We start from the raw sequence: 14966 nt of genomic DNA, 5'->3' as shown, positions 1-14966 counted from the left end.
AGCTACAGGAAATAATAGAAGAAGCCATTTTATCTTTCTTTGTTTAAAAAGTAAAGAAAATATTTTATCTGTGTTTTTTGCACTTGGCACTTGAGCCATGCAACACCCAGTAGAACAGCACATCTCCCATAGTCTCTGTGTATTTTTCCTATCAGGTGTGCAACATCTGTGGACTTGGGGGAGTTATGTTCTCTAAAAATGTCTGAAATTGCTTTCTCACTCTTTGTAATCTCACACCTGTGAGGCCTGGAGCCCAGAATCCACCAGGTATGGGTGCAAGCTGTTAGCTGGCAGCCCCTATTCAGCATGCAAGCCTGCAGACCCAAATCTGTCATGTGTCCTAGCATGGGCAGATGTGCAGGTACACAGGGCTGGCACTGCCAGCTGAAGGACAGGGGGGATGGTTTTTTCCGCTTTGATGGAGGATGAGCTGGCTCCCTAAATGCAGCATAAGCCACATTGCTGCAGGGCCTGCATCCCTACAGATCAGCACCTCACTGTGACAGGTTCTGGGATAGAGTAGCTAGGGCCAAGCCATGCTCTGGAGAGCTGATCAACCCTTTTAGGCAAGGAAAGCTGAAAAACTGTAAAGCTTAGCACGCTTAAAGAGCAGTGCTTGCTCAAAACAGAGCCAGGTCTCCATCTCCAGCTCTCCTGAGTATGTTTTGACTTCAGGGCAGAGCTGCCCTCAATCTGTTCAAAATGTTTAGCCAGGCCCTTGTTAGCAGCTCTACCTTTACATCCCTCTCCCTTTTTTCATCCTGAGACAATCAGTCCTTTCTCCACTCTAAATCCTGCTATGGCAGCAATGGGGCTCACATCACCTAACTTCAGCTATTTAAAAAAATAATCCAAGCTCATGTTTTAGGTCCATTTGTGGCACCACCTACATGCCTCAGGGGTTTAGAAGGTACCAAGAGCCTGCAGTGTCCTGCTGCAGCCCAGGATTGGGTGAGTGTGCCCCTGGAGGGTGATGAGCAGCACCACACAGCATTCCCAGCTGCAAGGGCTGTGCCCTGCACATCCCTGAGCGAGGCAGAGCTCATTAGCAGGACCCTGCTGTGCCTGGCCATATCCAAGCTGCTTTGGGCCAGAGCTGCTTTAAGCCCTGCCAGCCCATGGGCAGAGATGTGCTGGGCTGGAGAGTCACGGTCTGGCAGTTCTGCTCGGCTCCACACAGGCTGCAGGGACACTGGGAAGGCATGGAGCTCACATCCAGCCAGGAGGGCAGCAGGACACTTGTTTTATACCAGCCAGCTGCCTTCCAAAGGACCCTTCCACTCAAGACAAACTACACAGATTGCCAGCTGAAGAATAACACAAATACTTTCCCCCTTCAGAATGGGCTGTGACACAGAAGAATCGCAGTGTCCTTTCCCAGGCAGTATAATGAGGTTATAGCCACAAAAGAATGAAATACATTTTTTTATGATCTTGATAATTCTGTGTCCTTTTCTAAAGACCTCATAAAACAACCAGTGAAGTTATAGTTTCCAATATTGATCAAGGAGAAGACGGATGCTGAGACACCAGCTTACTACTAAGAGTGTCCTCTTCGTAGACCATTAATTATCTTTTGTTCTTTTCATTGTACATCAATACAAGGTAAGGGGTTGTAAGGACTGGGAAAGCATCTGTTCTTATTACCCTTTGTGCTAACTGAATAAAACATCCTGGAATATTTCACTGTAATTATTAGTCTTACTCTCCTTTCATTCTTTTGAATCATGTCTGAAAGTGTTATAACCCTTTCTTTCCTCTATTTCAGCACTTTACAAATATGCAAAGGCAAAGCAGAGTGGGAGACCACCCTTAGTTTGTTCAAAGCAGGATGGATTTCTGCTCTTATTTGGTATGTATCTTCTACAATCTGATGGTCAAGCCAGCTTTTCCCTACAACTTCTTCACTTGTAGTCTAACACCTGATTTAAAGTGTAGATAACTTTCCAGTAAGTGACTATCCTGTGTAAGGTTCAAGACTACTTTCTTTTTAAAAAAATGTTATGAATAAATGCATTTTTTACAGCTGTGGATTGCAGTCATTGCACTTTTCATTCAGAAAAATATTATTTCAAAATGTCAGATCCTGGTTTTCCTGTACTTTCACAGCCAGAAAACTTTTACTTTTCCGTTTCAAGCAAATGGAAGTAAACTTTTCATTTACAGGAATTCCAGAATTAAAGGACCTTCTGGGTCATCCATACCAGTTCTATTCTTCCTTCAGACACCAATGCACAAAGCACCACATTTCTTTTTAAGATTTAAAATACCATGTTAGTATTTTATACTAGGACTGAAGAGCACTAAGTGGAAGATATTAAGGGAACTTAATACTGCCTTTTGTGAGTGCAAGGTAATCAGATAGTTATCCACTTTCATACCTCTTTCACATTTGTAAGTCAAGGAGTTATGCCAAGTCAGGTGGTCTGTATGTAATTGCTTCACACAGTTCTTGCACTAAAGGATTATTGTAGGGGTCAGAGGTCAGCAGAATATCAATAAGAATTTGAGTAATACAATTTCAGCAAATAAATAATCTTTCATTCAATGTTTCTCCCTGAATACCTTTTTCTCTTTGGGACATGTCAGTACCACTGCACTGCTGAGTCACCTACTTTGTAACAGGCATTTTCCATAATTGCAGAAATTCAGAAATTCTCCCACTCCAGTTGCTCATTAACCACTGCCCCATCTTCAGCCAGAGTAAATTTGTTCAAAAGGGTGACATCAGTCTATTGCAGCTGAGGATCTGGCTGCAAGACAGATAACCAGCTAATGGGAAAGCCAGGTAATTTCCAAATTCAGCACTCAACAAATACTTCATCATTACTGCTTTTGCACTCTGTCCTTGCTTTGGGACCATGCTATATTATAAAAAACCAGCAGCATTCCACAGAAAGTTAATTAGAAAAACACCTGTTCTAGCTGATCTGTGTGCTTTGTGAATTTGACTTCTAGATCAGATTTGCTCCTTCTTATTGTCAGTTTTCAAAGCCAGAATTAAAAATTGGGCACTGTTTTGCTTTAACCTTTCCCAGTGTCCCACACAGCTCTCTTGGTGAACCAGTGTGCTGGTCATGCCCAAGGAGATATAAATAAATGAGCTCACCATGGGCATGACGTAGAGGTACCTACATAGAGACAAGTGCTGTCAGCAGCTACACAAAGGCTTTATCTAGAGCCCAGTATTTTACTCAGCAGGCTGCAGTGAAGTGGCTACCAAACAGCCCAGACCTTCCAGAAGCAGGAGATATTCCGAATTACGGCTCAGGCTGAGGTGCTTTCCAGCACACGGACGTCAGCACAGGGGTGTCTCGCTGAGCAATCTTCCAGATTATTTATTATCTGGTCACATGAACCTTGGCATATGAGATAATCTGACTGACTAATATTTCCAGTGATTATGGGCCAAATTAGCTAAGAATACACAGAGCCACATGCTTGCTGCGTGCAGTCATGTCAATTTACACCAGCCAAGTCTGTCTCTAAAGATGATTTATTGTTTTTGTGCTGCTAGCTGGGTATTTCTATTAAAAAAAAAAAAAAAAAAAAAAAAAAAACAAACAAAAAAAACCCCCAAAAAAAACCTTCTCTGTTTGCAAGAAACTGCCTGAAAAGTGTCAGACACCAAAAAGAGCTTTTTCTCTCTCTGCCAAAGATGAGAGTGGAAGTAAAGAGAATGTGATTCATTAGCAGAGAGAAGGCATGCAGACTTCAACATGCACACCTATTTCTGAGCAAATCTGACAAGATTGGTACATCCCCATGCTCTGTGACCTTTCATTAAGGGGAGCTGAGTAAGGTTATTGTTCACCTCAGCAGCTGAACAGCAGAACCTGTCAGGAAGCCTCTGTCACAACACTTTTCTACCAAGGAAATAGAACTTTTCTGGATGTGTAAATTTGTGTTGACTTCAAATGTTAAAAATTGAATAAAAATTTATAAAAAAATCTGCTTCTGGCCCATGCTGGAAAATCATTTTTTTGTGTTATATTCATTACTTTTTATTTCTCATCTGTATCGAACTTTCATTATTTTTGCATTATTTTATGACACATCGATCATGATAGTGCAAAATAATACAACACATGGCTCTCATGTCATTGAAAATAATCCAATAGGAAATGATATGCAAATAAATGCACTATTAAGTTGTAAAATAAATTGAACTTGAAATATTTATTGTGTCATAACAGATTGAAATATTTCAAAATTAATTTGTAATGTAATCTTTCCCAAATTCTACCTCATCAAAAATTCAGGACTCATTTTTTTCCACCGTCATTTTCAAAGAAAACAACATTTGGGATATGCACTTAAAACCAAAATTGTTGACAAAAATAAAGTAATATAAACCACAAATAATAAAATAAACTTTTAAAAAAATTATAATATTTTATTAGAAATAAATATAGTGCTGCTTTGTTGAACAAAGTATAAATAATCAAGAATAATAAGCACTAGTTTTGGCCCATACTTCTCAGGAATAAAGTGAGGCATAGGATGGTGTTTATGTTTTTTGTTGGGATTTTGATTGCCAGTTCTAGCACAGATAAAACATATGGCTGAGATGTGGAACTTCTGAATTTGTCTTCCCTTTTCTATCAAATAGCAGTATAGATTTTTGTTTGCTTTTTTATATCTACACAAAGTGCTAAAACCAAAAATCAAGAAGTCACCCAAGAAACTCAACCAATATTTGGCACAAGACGGTCACAATCAATTTGGGGAACTGCATGAAGTAAAAAAAAAAAAAAGTCAAAAGATCAACCAATTGAAAAGAAAAATCACAGAAGAATATAATTTGGGAAAAAAAGTGAGGAGGGGTAATAAAGCAGGTCCATGGAGGGGAGTTGGAAGCTGAGAAGCAGCAGAAAGGAATGGGAAGTGAGGGTGATATATGAGAACAGCCAGGCAGCATCAGGTGTGTTAGAAATCCAAGTACTTTTCATTGTTCAATACCAAGTGCTTGCTGTGCTTCTGGTAGAGGTCCTCTGATTGCCACAATTTTTTCTTTGGAAGCACAAGAAATATAGCTGCTAAGGAAGAAAAGCTCACATTTTAAGGACTTTTTAAAATCCAAAATTGCTTAAACACAGGCAGATACAAAAATAGCATTAACATGAACTGCTGGGTATTTACAGATCCATGACTGCATGGCTCAGGTGCTTTGTGAAGAATCACACACTGGATTTCAGAAAGGACCTGAAGCATGTTCTGATGGAGCAATAAATCATTTGCAGGAGTATTTTAATGCTAAAAATGCCTGTAAGAGATGCCATTATGCACCTAACTTTCCATCATGGGCTGTGCTGTTAACTGTTAGACCAATAAAACACCTACTGCTCCCTAAGGTCTTGTCTTGCTCCAGTACCTTTATAATTTGCAATAATCTCTGAATTATCTCTGATGCAATAAGGCAAATGTGTGGCTGGGGTAAAATGTCATAACTTTGGTGGGAAAGAGAACATTTCCACACTGGCTTGGAATCTGTCTCCACAGATGCAGTTTTGGCAATATTCACTGTTCTCGTGGCATAGCTGGATTTTCTGCTGGCCAGAATGCTCAGGAGGACTTGGAGCATCACCAGTGCCTCACAAATTCACTCTTGTTTTTGCTCAACTTTGAATGCAACTTTAATTTTTTTTAATATTTATTATATTTGCTTCTTTATTTCTTCCCCCAGGCTTAGACTTTTTTATCTAAAATAAGAGATGTATAAAATCTGTCATTTAAAGGCACTTCTAAGCTTTGATTGGAATCAGCTGAAGCATTAGTCATCTGTTGCAGCTTCTGTAATTCTTTAAATTATCCCTTTGCAAATGCTAAATGCCCTAGTTACCAGCTTCTCCCCTCCCCAGTCTCTCTCTTGTAGAAAAATCAAAGGCCATTTCTCCAGGTATTCTATTTAAAAAGCCATCTCACAGCAAGCAAAAAGTAATATGTATAGTTGCCTCTTTTCATCTGAAGCCATCCATAGCTATATTGACATTAAAATTATGTGAATTTCTAGCAGAGCAGGAAGAAATAAGTGTCATGCATTGCTACAACAGAATTTGAATATGTTTACCTACTTTACCAAGTATAAGTAATAACTGAGGAGGAAAATACTACTGCCATCACTTCCATCACTGTGGGCTGGGCATAAGAGTCACAGCTTACAGGCAAGAAAAGACACATATTTTATAAATGTTCTTTTTCTCAGTGTCCCCCAGCAGGGGCCAGATCCCCGTTGTGCTGGATGCTGTGAAAATGTTCAGTGAAAGACACAAGCCACCATGAAATCCTCCTTCCAAAAGGAAGCTAAAAAAAGATGTTTTCCACAGCAATAAGCCCACATCCTGCTGGTTTTGTGTCTGTGTCCCTTCAGCCATTTTGCTGTGGGAATTGCTGCTATGTGGGACTCAGCATCCATGTCTCACTATGGAAGCCCCTACCTGGACACAGCTGGTTATTCAGGCCCTTTTGACATCTCTGGCATCAGAGGTGGCACACCATTAATGAGAGATTGCTTTAATGAGAAAAATTATTATAAAAATCCTCACCATGAAATGAGACCGCTGTGGATGGTCACAGGTTCTGCTCGCTCTCCACAGAGAAGAATATACAGTCCTCTGAAGTGAAATATTAGGAGTGAAAGATTTAAGGGGAAAATACTTAAAATGGCCATGAAGGTATTAATCTCTTTCCTGGGAAAGGACTTCTTTCCTTTACTTGCCTAGAATGAGGCTAATGGGAAGAAGCTGACATTGGAGGCAATGTTCTGGTGCTGCAGAGAGCTCCTTTGCAGGGTTTCATTGCCTGCTTTAATGACTGCACTCGCTCACCTAAAATGAATGTGGTATGTCTAACCTCCAAGCCATGATGTGAGGAGTTATTTTTATTTGCTAGAGCTGACTGTGCAAAAGAGATGACTGTTCTCCTCGGCTGCTCCCTTTCTGTGACAGAGCAGCAACCCACAGGCAAGAGTTAGAGATTTCTGATACCAGAGACAGCATTTCTGCATGCAAATGGCTTTGCTGATATGCCAGTGGAAATTCATTGCACTGTTAAGCCATAGCATGCAGGTACAAGCACACTGCTGCTTCAGGTGCTTTCCAAACAAAGAAACAAATCAAAACAAAACAGAAACAAACCAAAAGCTTATAACTCCTTCAGAGAAAAACAGGCCTTTCAGAGCAATCAGAATAAGCCCTAATTCACCTTTGGCAAAAGATGCAGTGATATACACACCATAATATTTAACTGCAAGAAGTGGTGAGTTTGTGCAAGTGACTGGGTTGATGCATAGACTTGTGTGCAAGGGCATTTTAATTCCCTAAAAATAACAATATTCCCGTGACATTCATCACAGGCATTGCACCGCAAACAATGCCTACAGCTCACAAACATACAGCTAGAAGTTCCTCCAGTGTGCACTGTGAGCCATAAATGTTCAATTATCACTAACTGGTTTTTACAAAGACATTCCAGTGGGAGAAGGCACTGGGTGGAGGATGGAGAGCTGGCTTCAGGAGCAGTAGGAAAGTAGCCTTCATTATTTTTGCAACACATCAAGGAAAGAGGCTCCTCCTGCACATCTGAAGAATCAAGATCTCTTCTGCAGGCCTTGGGAAGTGTTCTGAAGAGGGTGGGGGTCACTGCACAGCAGCCAAAACCTGAGTTTGCACCTCTGTTTACAGCTTAACTTGCAAAATCGTGCAGCACAAAACTACTGAGCTCTGAGGCTTTTGATGGGAAAAAGCTTTCTCTGCTGGTTTCTCCAGAGGTGATTTATTCTGTAAAAACTGTACTGTGTAACATTTCCTGCCCTAAAAGCAACTCATGCAAAGTTAATTACATTGCACTATGTTTGTGGGAAAATACATTTTACTACAAGTTAATTTGAAGAAAAAAATATTATACAATGAATGCTATAAAAGAAACAGTTATGAGTTGCTTTAACAGCGTTTGTAAATCAAATCACTGCACATCAATAATTTTAAAACCAACCTACATCAGATTTTTGGAACAATGTATGAGGGAAACAGTTTTTGAGTAGCCATGTATTTTTCATAAGTTGTGGGTGGCAAAAAAAATGTGGGTTATTTGTTAAAAAGTACAAAAAGGAATTGCTTTCTTTCATTTATAAGACTTGATGATTTTTGCATGTTCTGCTGTTTTCTGTGGCTTTTTGGGAGCAACACAGAAGCCAAAATCCTTAGACATTTTGTGATGTTTTTTAATGAAAAATATTTCTTTCAAGAAATCATTAATTACATGCTTTCCTCTTTACACAGAGATAGGAATTTCATCCATACAAATTAATAAATTGTGAGGAAAAAAGGGACTTTTGATTATCCAGGCTCATCTGCTTTTTTACACTGACCAAAGAAGAGATTTATTCCTTGCTAAATACTTCTTTCATTCATTGAGCAAGAAACATGTATGTTTCATGTTTCAGATACAGAATATCTTCACACAAATGCAGTATTGTTGTGCATGGTAAAGAGCTGAATGTTGGCCCACAAGACACTCAACTCTTGCTCACCATCCCTTGACTGTCAAAATATGGGCCAAATTTCTTGGCTAAATTTTTCTAATTGTGGCTTTCAGGCACCAGCTCTTGTGAGGCGTTTGCCTTTGGCTGCTTCGGTAAGAGCCCTTCTGCTCAGAAACATCCTCTCCTGGATCTGCCTCTCTGGGGAGTGGGGAAAAAAGAAGGAAAACCCAGGATGGTGTCCTGCAAAGTGGCCCTGACACCTGAACTCTTGTCCTGCCATGGGCAGCGTGTGGAGCAGCAAGCGGACTGTACACCTCCTCAAAACTTCAGTGCCTTGTCCCAAGACACCTCCTCTGAGCATTTATACACTGCTTTTAAATACACTTGTAGCCTAAGTTTAAATAACTTTCCCTACTTGGAGACTTCCCCTAGTTTGGGGACATTTTGTAGGATAACTGGGGAAATAAAAAAACCTGAAGCTGGTTTGTGATTCCTCCCCATCCTCCAAAATCAGAAGCCTCTCCTCCATGGCACATCACCTCAGAATTAATTTCAAGAGCAAATCTGGGGGAAAAGATCTCACACTGCTATTATTTCTCTTCTAAATTCTTTAAGTAGCTCACTGGAAAAGCTCGTGTGCACCAAACTACTTGCATAATGTCATAGCCATAGCAGAGAAAGTCCCCAGAGCAGGTTGACAATATTAAATAAAAGAAATTGTACTCCTATAAAGAATTTCATGTTCACAGCTTGCATGTGCAAAATAAGCTGCCACTGTTGCTGACTCATGTGAATTTAAGTTTTGCAAGATTAGGTCATTTTCCTCCAAACCCAGCTCCTGCAGGAGATGACTATGAGACCAAAATCTCTGGGATTTTTCTCTTATTCTGCTTCTTTCATTATTTTTTCTGTCTTTCCTGTTGTGGAAAAGCCTGCAATATGATGTGAGTGTGTTTTAAAGGCTTAAAAAACAAATATGTATTTATTCTGTTCCTTGAAGTTAAGGACAACCAAGAACTTATAATAACCATTTAATATATGTGAGTGATTCTTCAAAAAAATAAAAGATAGGAAAGAGAACAAAAGCAAATAATGCCATTTTTCCTTTTTAAATGTATAATTAATTCAGAGAATTAATTGTGCCAGGTTCAAAACTTTTGGATTGATGCCAAATGATTTCTCAAAATGAAACAGCCAAACTCACCTTTTATAAATTCCTGATACTGCATTGAGGACAGGAAAATATTTCTTGCTAAATGCCAGAAGTAGTTAAATGTACCATAATTTTGCAGACTTTACAGAGCTCCCATTAATCTGAATGGGATTCACAGGCACATGCAAGGATCTCAGAGAAACTCAACCTCTTGGAAGCAGCTCCTGGTGTTTAATCACAGAGCCTTAAGCATTGAGTCACTCTGCCTGAGTTTCTGTTGGGTGGAGAAAGAAGGGATTCTTCTCTCTGCCATTATAATAAAATTTTCCCCTTCAGATTTATTAATCTGAGAATATTACAAATGCATTTGCTAAATTATAATATTTTGAATGACTAGCAATATGCAATAAGAGTCTAAATACATGCATTTTAAAATCTATGGTTCCTATTCTCTCCTCTTCTGGCAAGCAGTAATTACATGCAAACCCAAGAAATTAAGTTAATCATAACCATCTCACAAACAGGAAACAGGCATTAGAAGTGTCCTGTTGGGCCTGTACCAGTTATATTTAATTAAACAGAAAATGATGCATAATCCAGTACACCAGTGTCTTGTTTGCTCTAACAACCAACTGAAATTAAGTTCACCAATACCAACAAGTGTTCATGGAAGCAAGGAACTCAACTTCTGAAACTTCAGGGTTGGCTTAGAGATTATCACAGCAAATAAAGTGACTTAAACAGCCAAGTGAATGAGCATTCAGAAACCAAATTCCTTAGGCAGTCTTGGAAATCTCAGCCTTGTACTGTACCTGTACCAATTCCTTGATACTGTGCCAAAAATATTTTTTTAAAAACCCATACTTCTGGCCATGTAAATTGAACATATATTTCTGTTTCTGAGCAGAGACTTGCAGCTGTTATTGCTACCCTGTGTGTATTTTACCTCTGAATAAAGAGTACTTAGCAATTACCACTCATGTCTCTCTTTTCACCACTACAGGGGCAGAGTCCATGGTTTGGAGCAGGTGTAGAAAATCTTCAGGGTCAGAAAAACTCAGAATAAAGATTAAAACACAGGTCTGGCATCATCCCAGCAGCATGCAAGGATTCCTGAACCATGGCTCTCTGCCTAATGCTGTTTCTGTACTACACGTATTTTAATGGCATTATAGGAAAGCCCAAGATAAGAAACACATTTGTCTTTCTTTTGATCAAAACCCAATTCTAAATGTATGTAGATAAACTAACAACTGTGTAAATATCATTCAATAAAGTAATGTGAACGCTACCATCAGAATTGTTATTAATAGTCATCTTACTTTTTTGACCATTTTGTGCATGTTTCCTCTTTGGCTAGGTTAGAAAAAATAGCAAAAATTATTTTGCCCCATTAAGAATTAAGAAATGAGACATTTACCTTTAACTAGGAACACAAATTGCAAAATCACCCTTTAAATTATCAAGAACACTGGAAATCTGGTAGTATTCTACCCTGCATATTTCAAAGGCATGAAATTGAACATTTGAAGCAAACTTATCTACCTGTTCCAGCTGTTGCCAATAAGGCAATTTTTTTTCTAGAGAAACAGTAAGTCAGAAAACACCACTAATTTACTGAAAACTCCATAGGCTAAATAGATTGGGATTCCCATTTTCAAGGCATGAAAGAGACCAACTCTTTCACTGAGGGACAATGACTCATGGAAACTGTGATGAAAATATTTATGAAGCATTTTTAGCTGTTTTTTATGAGTTCATGAACTTCCATTCTACCCAGTCTTCTCATCCTAATTATGTAATTTGGCTGTAGTTTATATTTTACTCACATATTAAAACAAACAAACAAACCGAACAGGAATTCAAAACACCTCTTTTAGCAGTCTTTTAGCTAAGACTGTTTTGTTTTAAATGAAAATTTGTTTAAATTTCCAGGTCCAGCCAGTCTAATAAGCAGGGCAGAGCTGAGTACATTTAGGTATCAGCAAGCACTCATAGCATTGCAGAGATGGTAGGCTTTACAAATGCATTAAAAATGAGTATCCATTCTGAAACAAATGTTTAAGTACCGTGCTCTGAAATAGACACTGTGATCTAAGTGTCAAGAGTCAGCCCAGGGACGGAACTTCGAGCCCACAGAGCTGCCAAGAGGTCTAAAACAAACCAGTGCAGGATTATTTGTAAAAATCCTGGGGAAGAGCAGCCCAGGGTTATGACTCACAAGGAATTCTTAGTGACTCCCAGAGAAAGGAATGAAAGTACTTCCACTACAGAGCAAGACCACAGCACGCCGAAAGCAGAGCGGCACCATGTGAGCCAGGCGCAGCCCCGGCGCGCTGGGATAACGCACTCACCTTGTCCACAATGCAGATCTGCTTCTTGCTCTGCACATCAACAATCTCTACTTCAAAGTAGGTGATTTTCGAATGCTTGAGCGCCGGCGATGGTTTGATTTGGCCAGCAGAGAGCACCAGCTGGGACAGGTTGAGGAAGGAGCGAGAGTCATTGTGAGCCATGGGCAGAGCTGCTCCATGGGCTGCGGGGTCCCGGCTCTGCCTCTGGAGCATGCTGAGCCCCGGCAGCAGCGATCCTCATATCAGCAGGGGACAGTTCCAGGGGAAAATGTGTCCTCCCTGCTGCAGTTAAATACAGCCACGGAGCGGCCAGACACAAAAGGTCAAGTGGCATTCCATCTGAAGTGTGCTGGCTTATTTAGCAGGAGTGAAAACAATGGCTCTGTAAGCCATGCCTATATTTAATCTGCTAGCGTGATGTCCTGTGTTGATGCTGCTGCTCCTTTCTTATTTTCTTTTTTTTTTTTCATTTTATTTAAACCAGCATTTGAAACAAGACATCCTGAAATTCCCTATTAGCAGATATCAGTTCCAGAGCCCCAGAGGAGCAACCAGAAATGAGTGTAGTAAATCCCACTGTTACCTACAGAGACAGATGTTTAAAATGTCCATGCACACACACATATATAGGTATAAATGTCACTTGTTCTAGAATAATCATCATCAGATGCCATCTATTCTAGAAATATCTACTAACAAAATAGCATGAGCAAAATCATGCTTATCAGCACAATTTAGGGGATACTTGCAAACATCTGCTTGGCTTTAGCACTATGGATTTTCTGGTACTTAATACCTTTCCCTGGCTTTCCTTACAGTTCTGCCAGGGAAAATCAACTGAAGAAATGGAAATTATAACCTTAAAGGCATTCATTCAGGGCTTGGATCATTTCACTACTTTCTTATTCTTTCCTGAAAAGTTTTACAATACAAGTCTGCAACAAAACAAAAGCAGCTTTAATGGTAAGAATAAAGACTACATAAAACAGCAATTTTTCTCTGAAGCAGCTTCCCCAAGCCTTGTTTAAACTTCATTTCTCCATGTATGGCTTTTTAATAGGATTTAACAGAACTAGCAGCACTTTTCCATCCTGAAATTCTCCCTAAATTTCCCTGGGCTGCCTAGGATTACAGTGTTAGAAGGGCACCATGAGTTTCTGCAGACAGCTCTTTCCACAGCGTAAATTCTGAATACATTTCTCCATGGTAAAATCCAGGGAAAACTACAATCACTCTTACAAAAATCATATGGGTTTGCTACACTGAGGAAATTAATTAAGTGAGAAAAAGCTTCCACAAAGTAAAAGTCACCACACAATCCCCACTCTGGGGATGCAGGGTGGAAACAGAACAGGTCTCTTTTCTCTAATTCTGCTATAACTTAGAGAAAATGTAGTGGTTCTTTAGCCATAGTTCTGACTAAAGGAGCTAACTCCAACTCATAGCTAAGATGCTTTATGCCCACATGACATAACAAATTTTGAAGCAGCCTAGACTGAGAGAAAAGCCCCCACTGCTTGGTGATGCCTTGCAGCCTTGGAATGCCCTCCCTGGATTTGTTAATGGAAAGCACAGACTGGGGGAATGCAGGTGTGCAACAATATTGATCCCCTACTACAAAAAAAAAAGCAAAACAGGATTAAATTTTGACTACACTGAAATCAGCTAGTGTCTTGGCATTGGTGCAGAACAAGCCAGCACCTACAGGAAAAAAGCAGTTAGACTTGATTATATCATATGAAAGAAATTCACCTGTCTCTGAGGTTAAAGGAAAGGAGTTCAAGCAGCCATCACCTTGGGGGAGTCAATACAGCAAGCAGAAATTTTGGTATAAGCTAGTCACAACAGGGAGAATGGCAAATTATATTGTCTTACTGTAAGGGTCTTGCTAAAAACAGCTACCTAAACACCACAGAACACACAGGTCCTAAAATCCAAGTGTTAGATACACTTATTTGTATGTGCTACTCTAAAGAAACTGTACAAACTGCTGTACAAGGGATGAGACAAACTGATACAATATCCCCTTTTAGCTGTAAGATTTATATGAATAAGTGAGCTGTAATAGCATATATTAATATATTTCTAAATTTATTTCAATTCAAAACCCATAAAGAATAATATTGATCATCAAGGCTAATTTCTGTGTATATAAAGGAACTGGTGTTACAGTCATTACTGCAAGTATATTTATAACACTTAAAATTATAACATCTGAGCTGCTGCTGCTGAGAAAAAAAGCTTTTGATTTACTGCAGACATTTAAATGATCAGAATTTTATTACTGACCAATGAATGCCTGAATATCTGAATCAGTTCCAGGAAAATGCTTACAAAAATATACTCCTATTTTTTGCAATCCAAGCTAATCATTTGCAATTTTAATATTTTGATGAACAACCATCTTTACAGACCCAAACACTTTGGTGACATTAATTGGGAGAGCTTCCCTAAAGGTGGCTGGCTCTTTTCCTCCCTCTATTGTATTATGGATTTAGGATCAGACTGCAGCAAATGCAATGCTTGCATATAAGGTGGATGAGAACTACTCTACCAAAAATAATCAGGGATAGAGTTACCAGTGATAACCCAAGCTCAAAAAGGGAGATGAATAAAAGCTGTGATGGTTTTGCCATTATTGTAACAAGTGCTACACTTCCTTGAAATGGCATCAATGGGTTTGGATGTTCCAGCTCAGTGTGAAGCCATCCAGCCCATTCTGTGTGGAAGGGAAACATTAATTACTGGACAGAATACACATCTTTCCTTTCAATGCCTTTATTGTGGCTCATCTCAGCCCTCAGCACTGGAGATGGGCAGTCCCAGCACATAAGTGATCAGCCCTGTGGTGAGATTTATTGATCCTCATTACACACTACAAGGTGCTGTCCCCAGGGCTGTGGCAGGGCTGGCAGCCAGCAGCCACCCAGCCCCTGACCTCAGCTTCATTCTGGGACTCTGAGAGGAGTCAAAGAGC

At 39.6% G+C, this 14966-nt stretch overlaps 1 protein-coding gene across 4 annotated transcripts in view; it reads right to left on the bottom strand.

Annotated features, from left to right (window-relative positions):
* The window catches only part of TECRL (trans-2,3-enoyl-CoA reductase like), a 58709-nt gene extending 46472 nt beyond the window's left edge, over positions 1-12237 (bottom strand). For all 4 annotated transcript variants that reach the window (XR_009274660.1, XM_058803655.1, XM_058803653.1 and 1 more), the window contains exon 1: positions 11990-12237. Coding sequence is in view for 3 of the 4 variants with exons in the window: in XM_058803655.1 (XP_058659638.1) it covers positions 11990-12202 (213 nt within the window). In the remaining variant the exon portion in view is untranslated. The remainder of the gene's footprint in view (positions 1-11989) is intronic.
* Between the last annotated feature and the right edge of the window lie 2729 nt (positions 12238-14966).

This window comes from Ammospiza caudacuta, chromosome 4, assembly GCF_027887145.1.
Source record: "Ammospiza caudacuta isolate bAmmCau1 chromosome 4, bAmmCau1.pri, whole genome shotgun sequence".
NCBI lineage: Eukaryota > Metazoa > Chordata > Aves > Passeriformes > Passerellidae > Ammospiza > Ammospiza caudacuta.
This window is presented reverse-complemented; position numbering and strand designations above follow the sequence as displayed.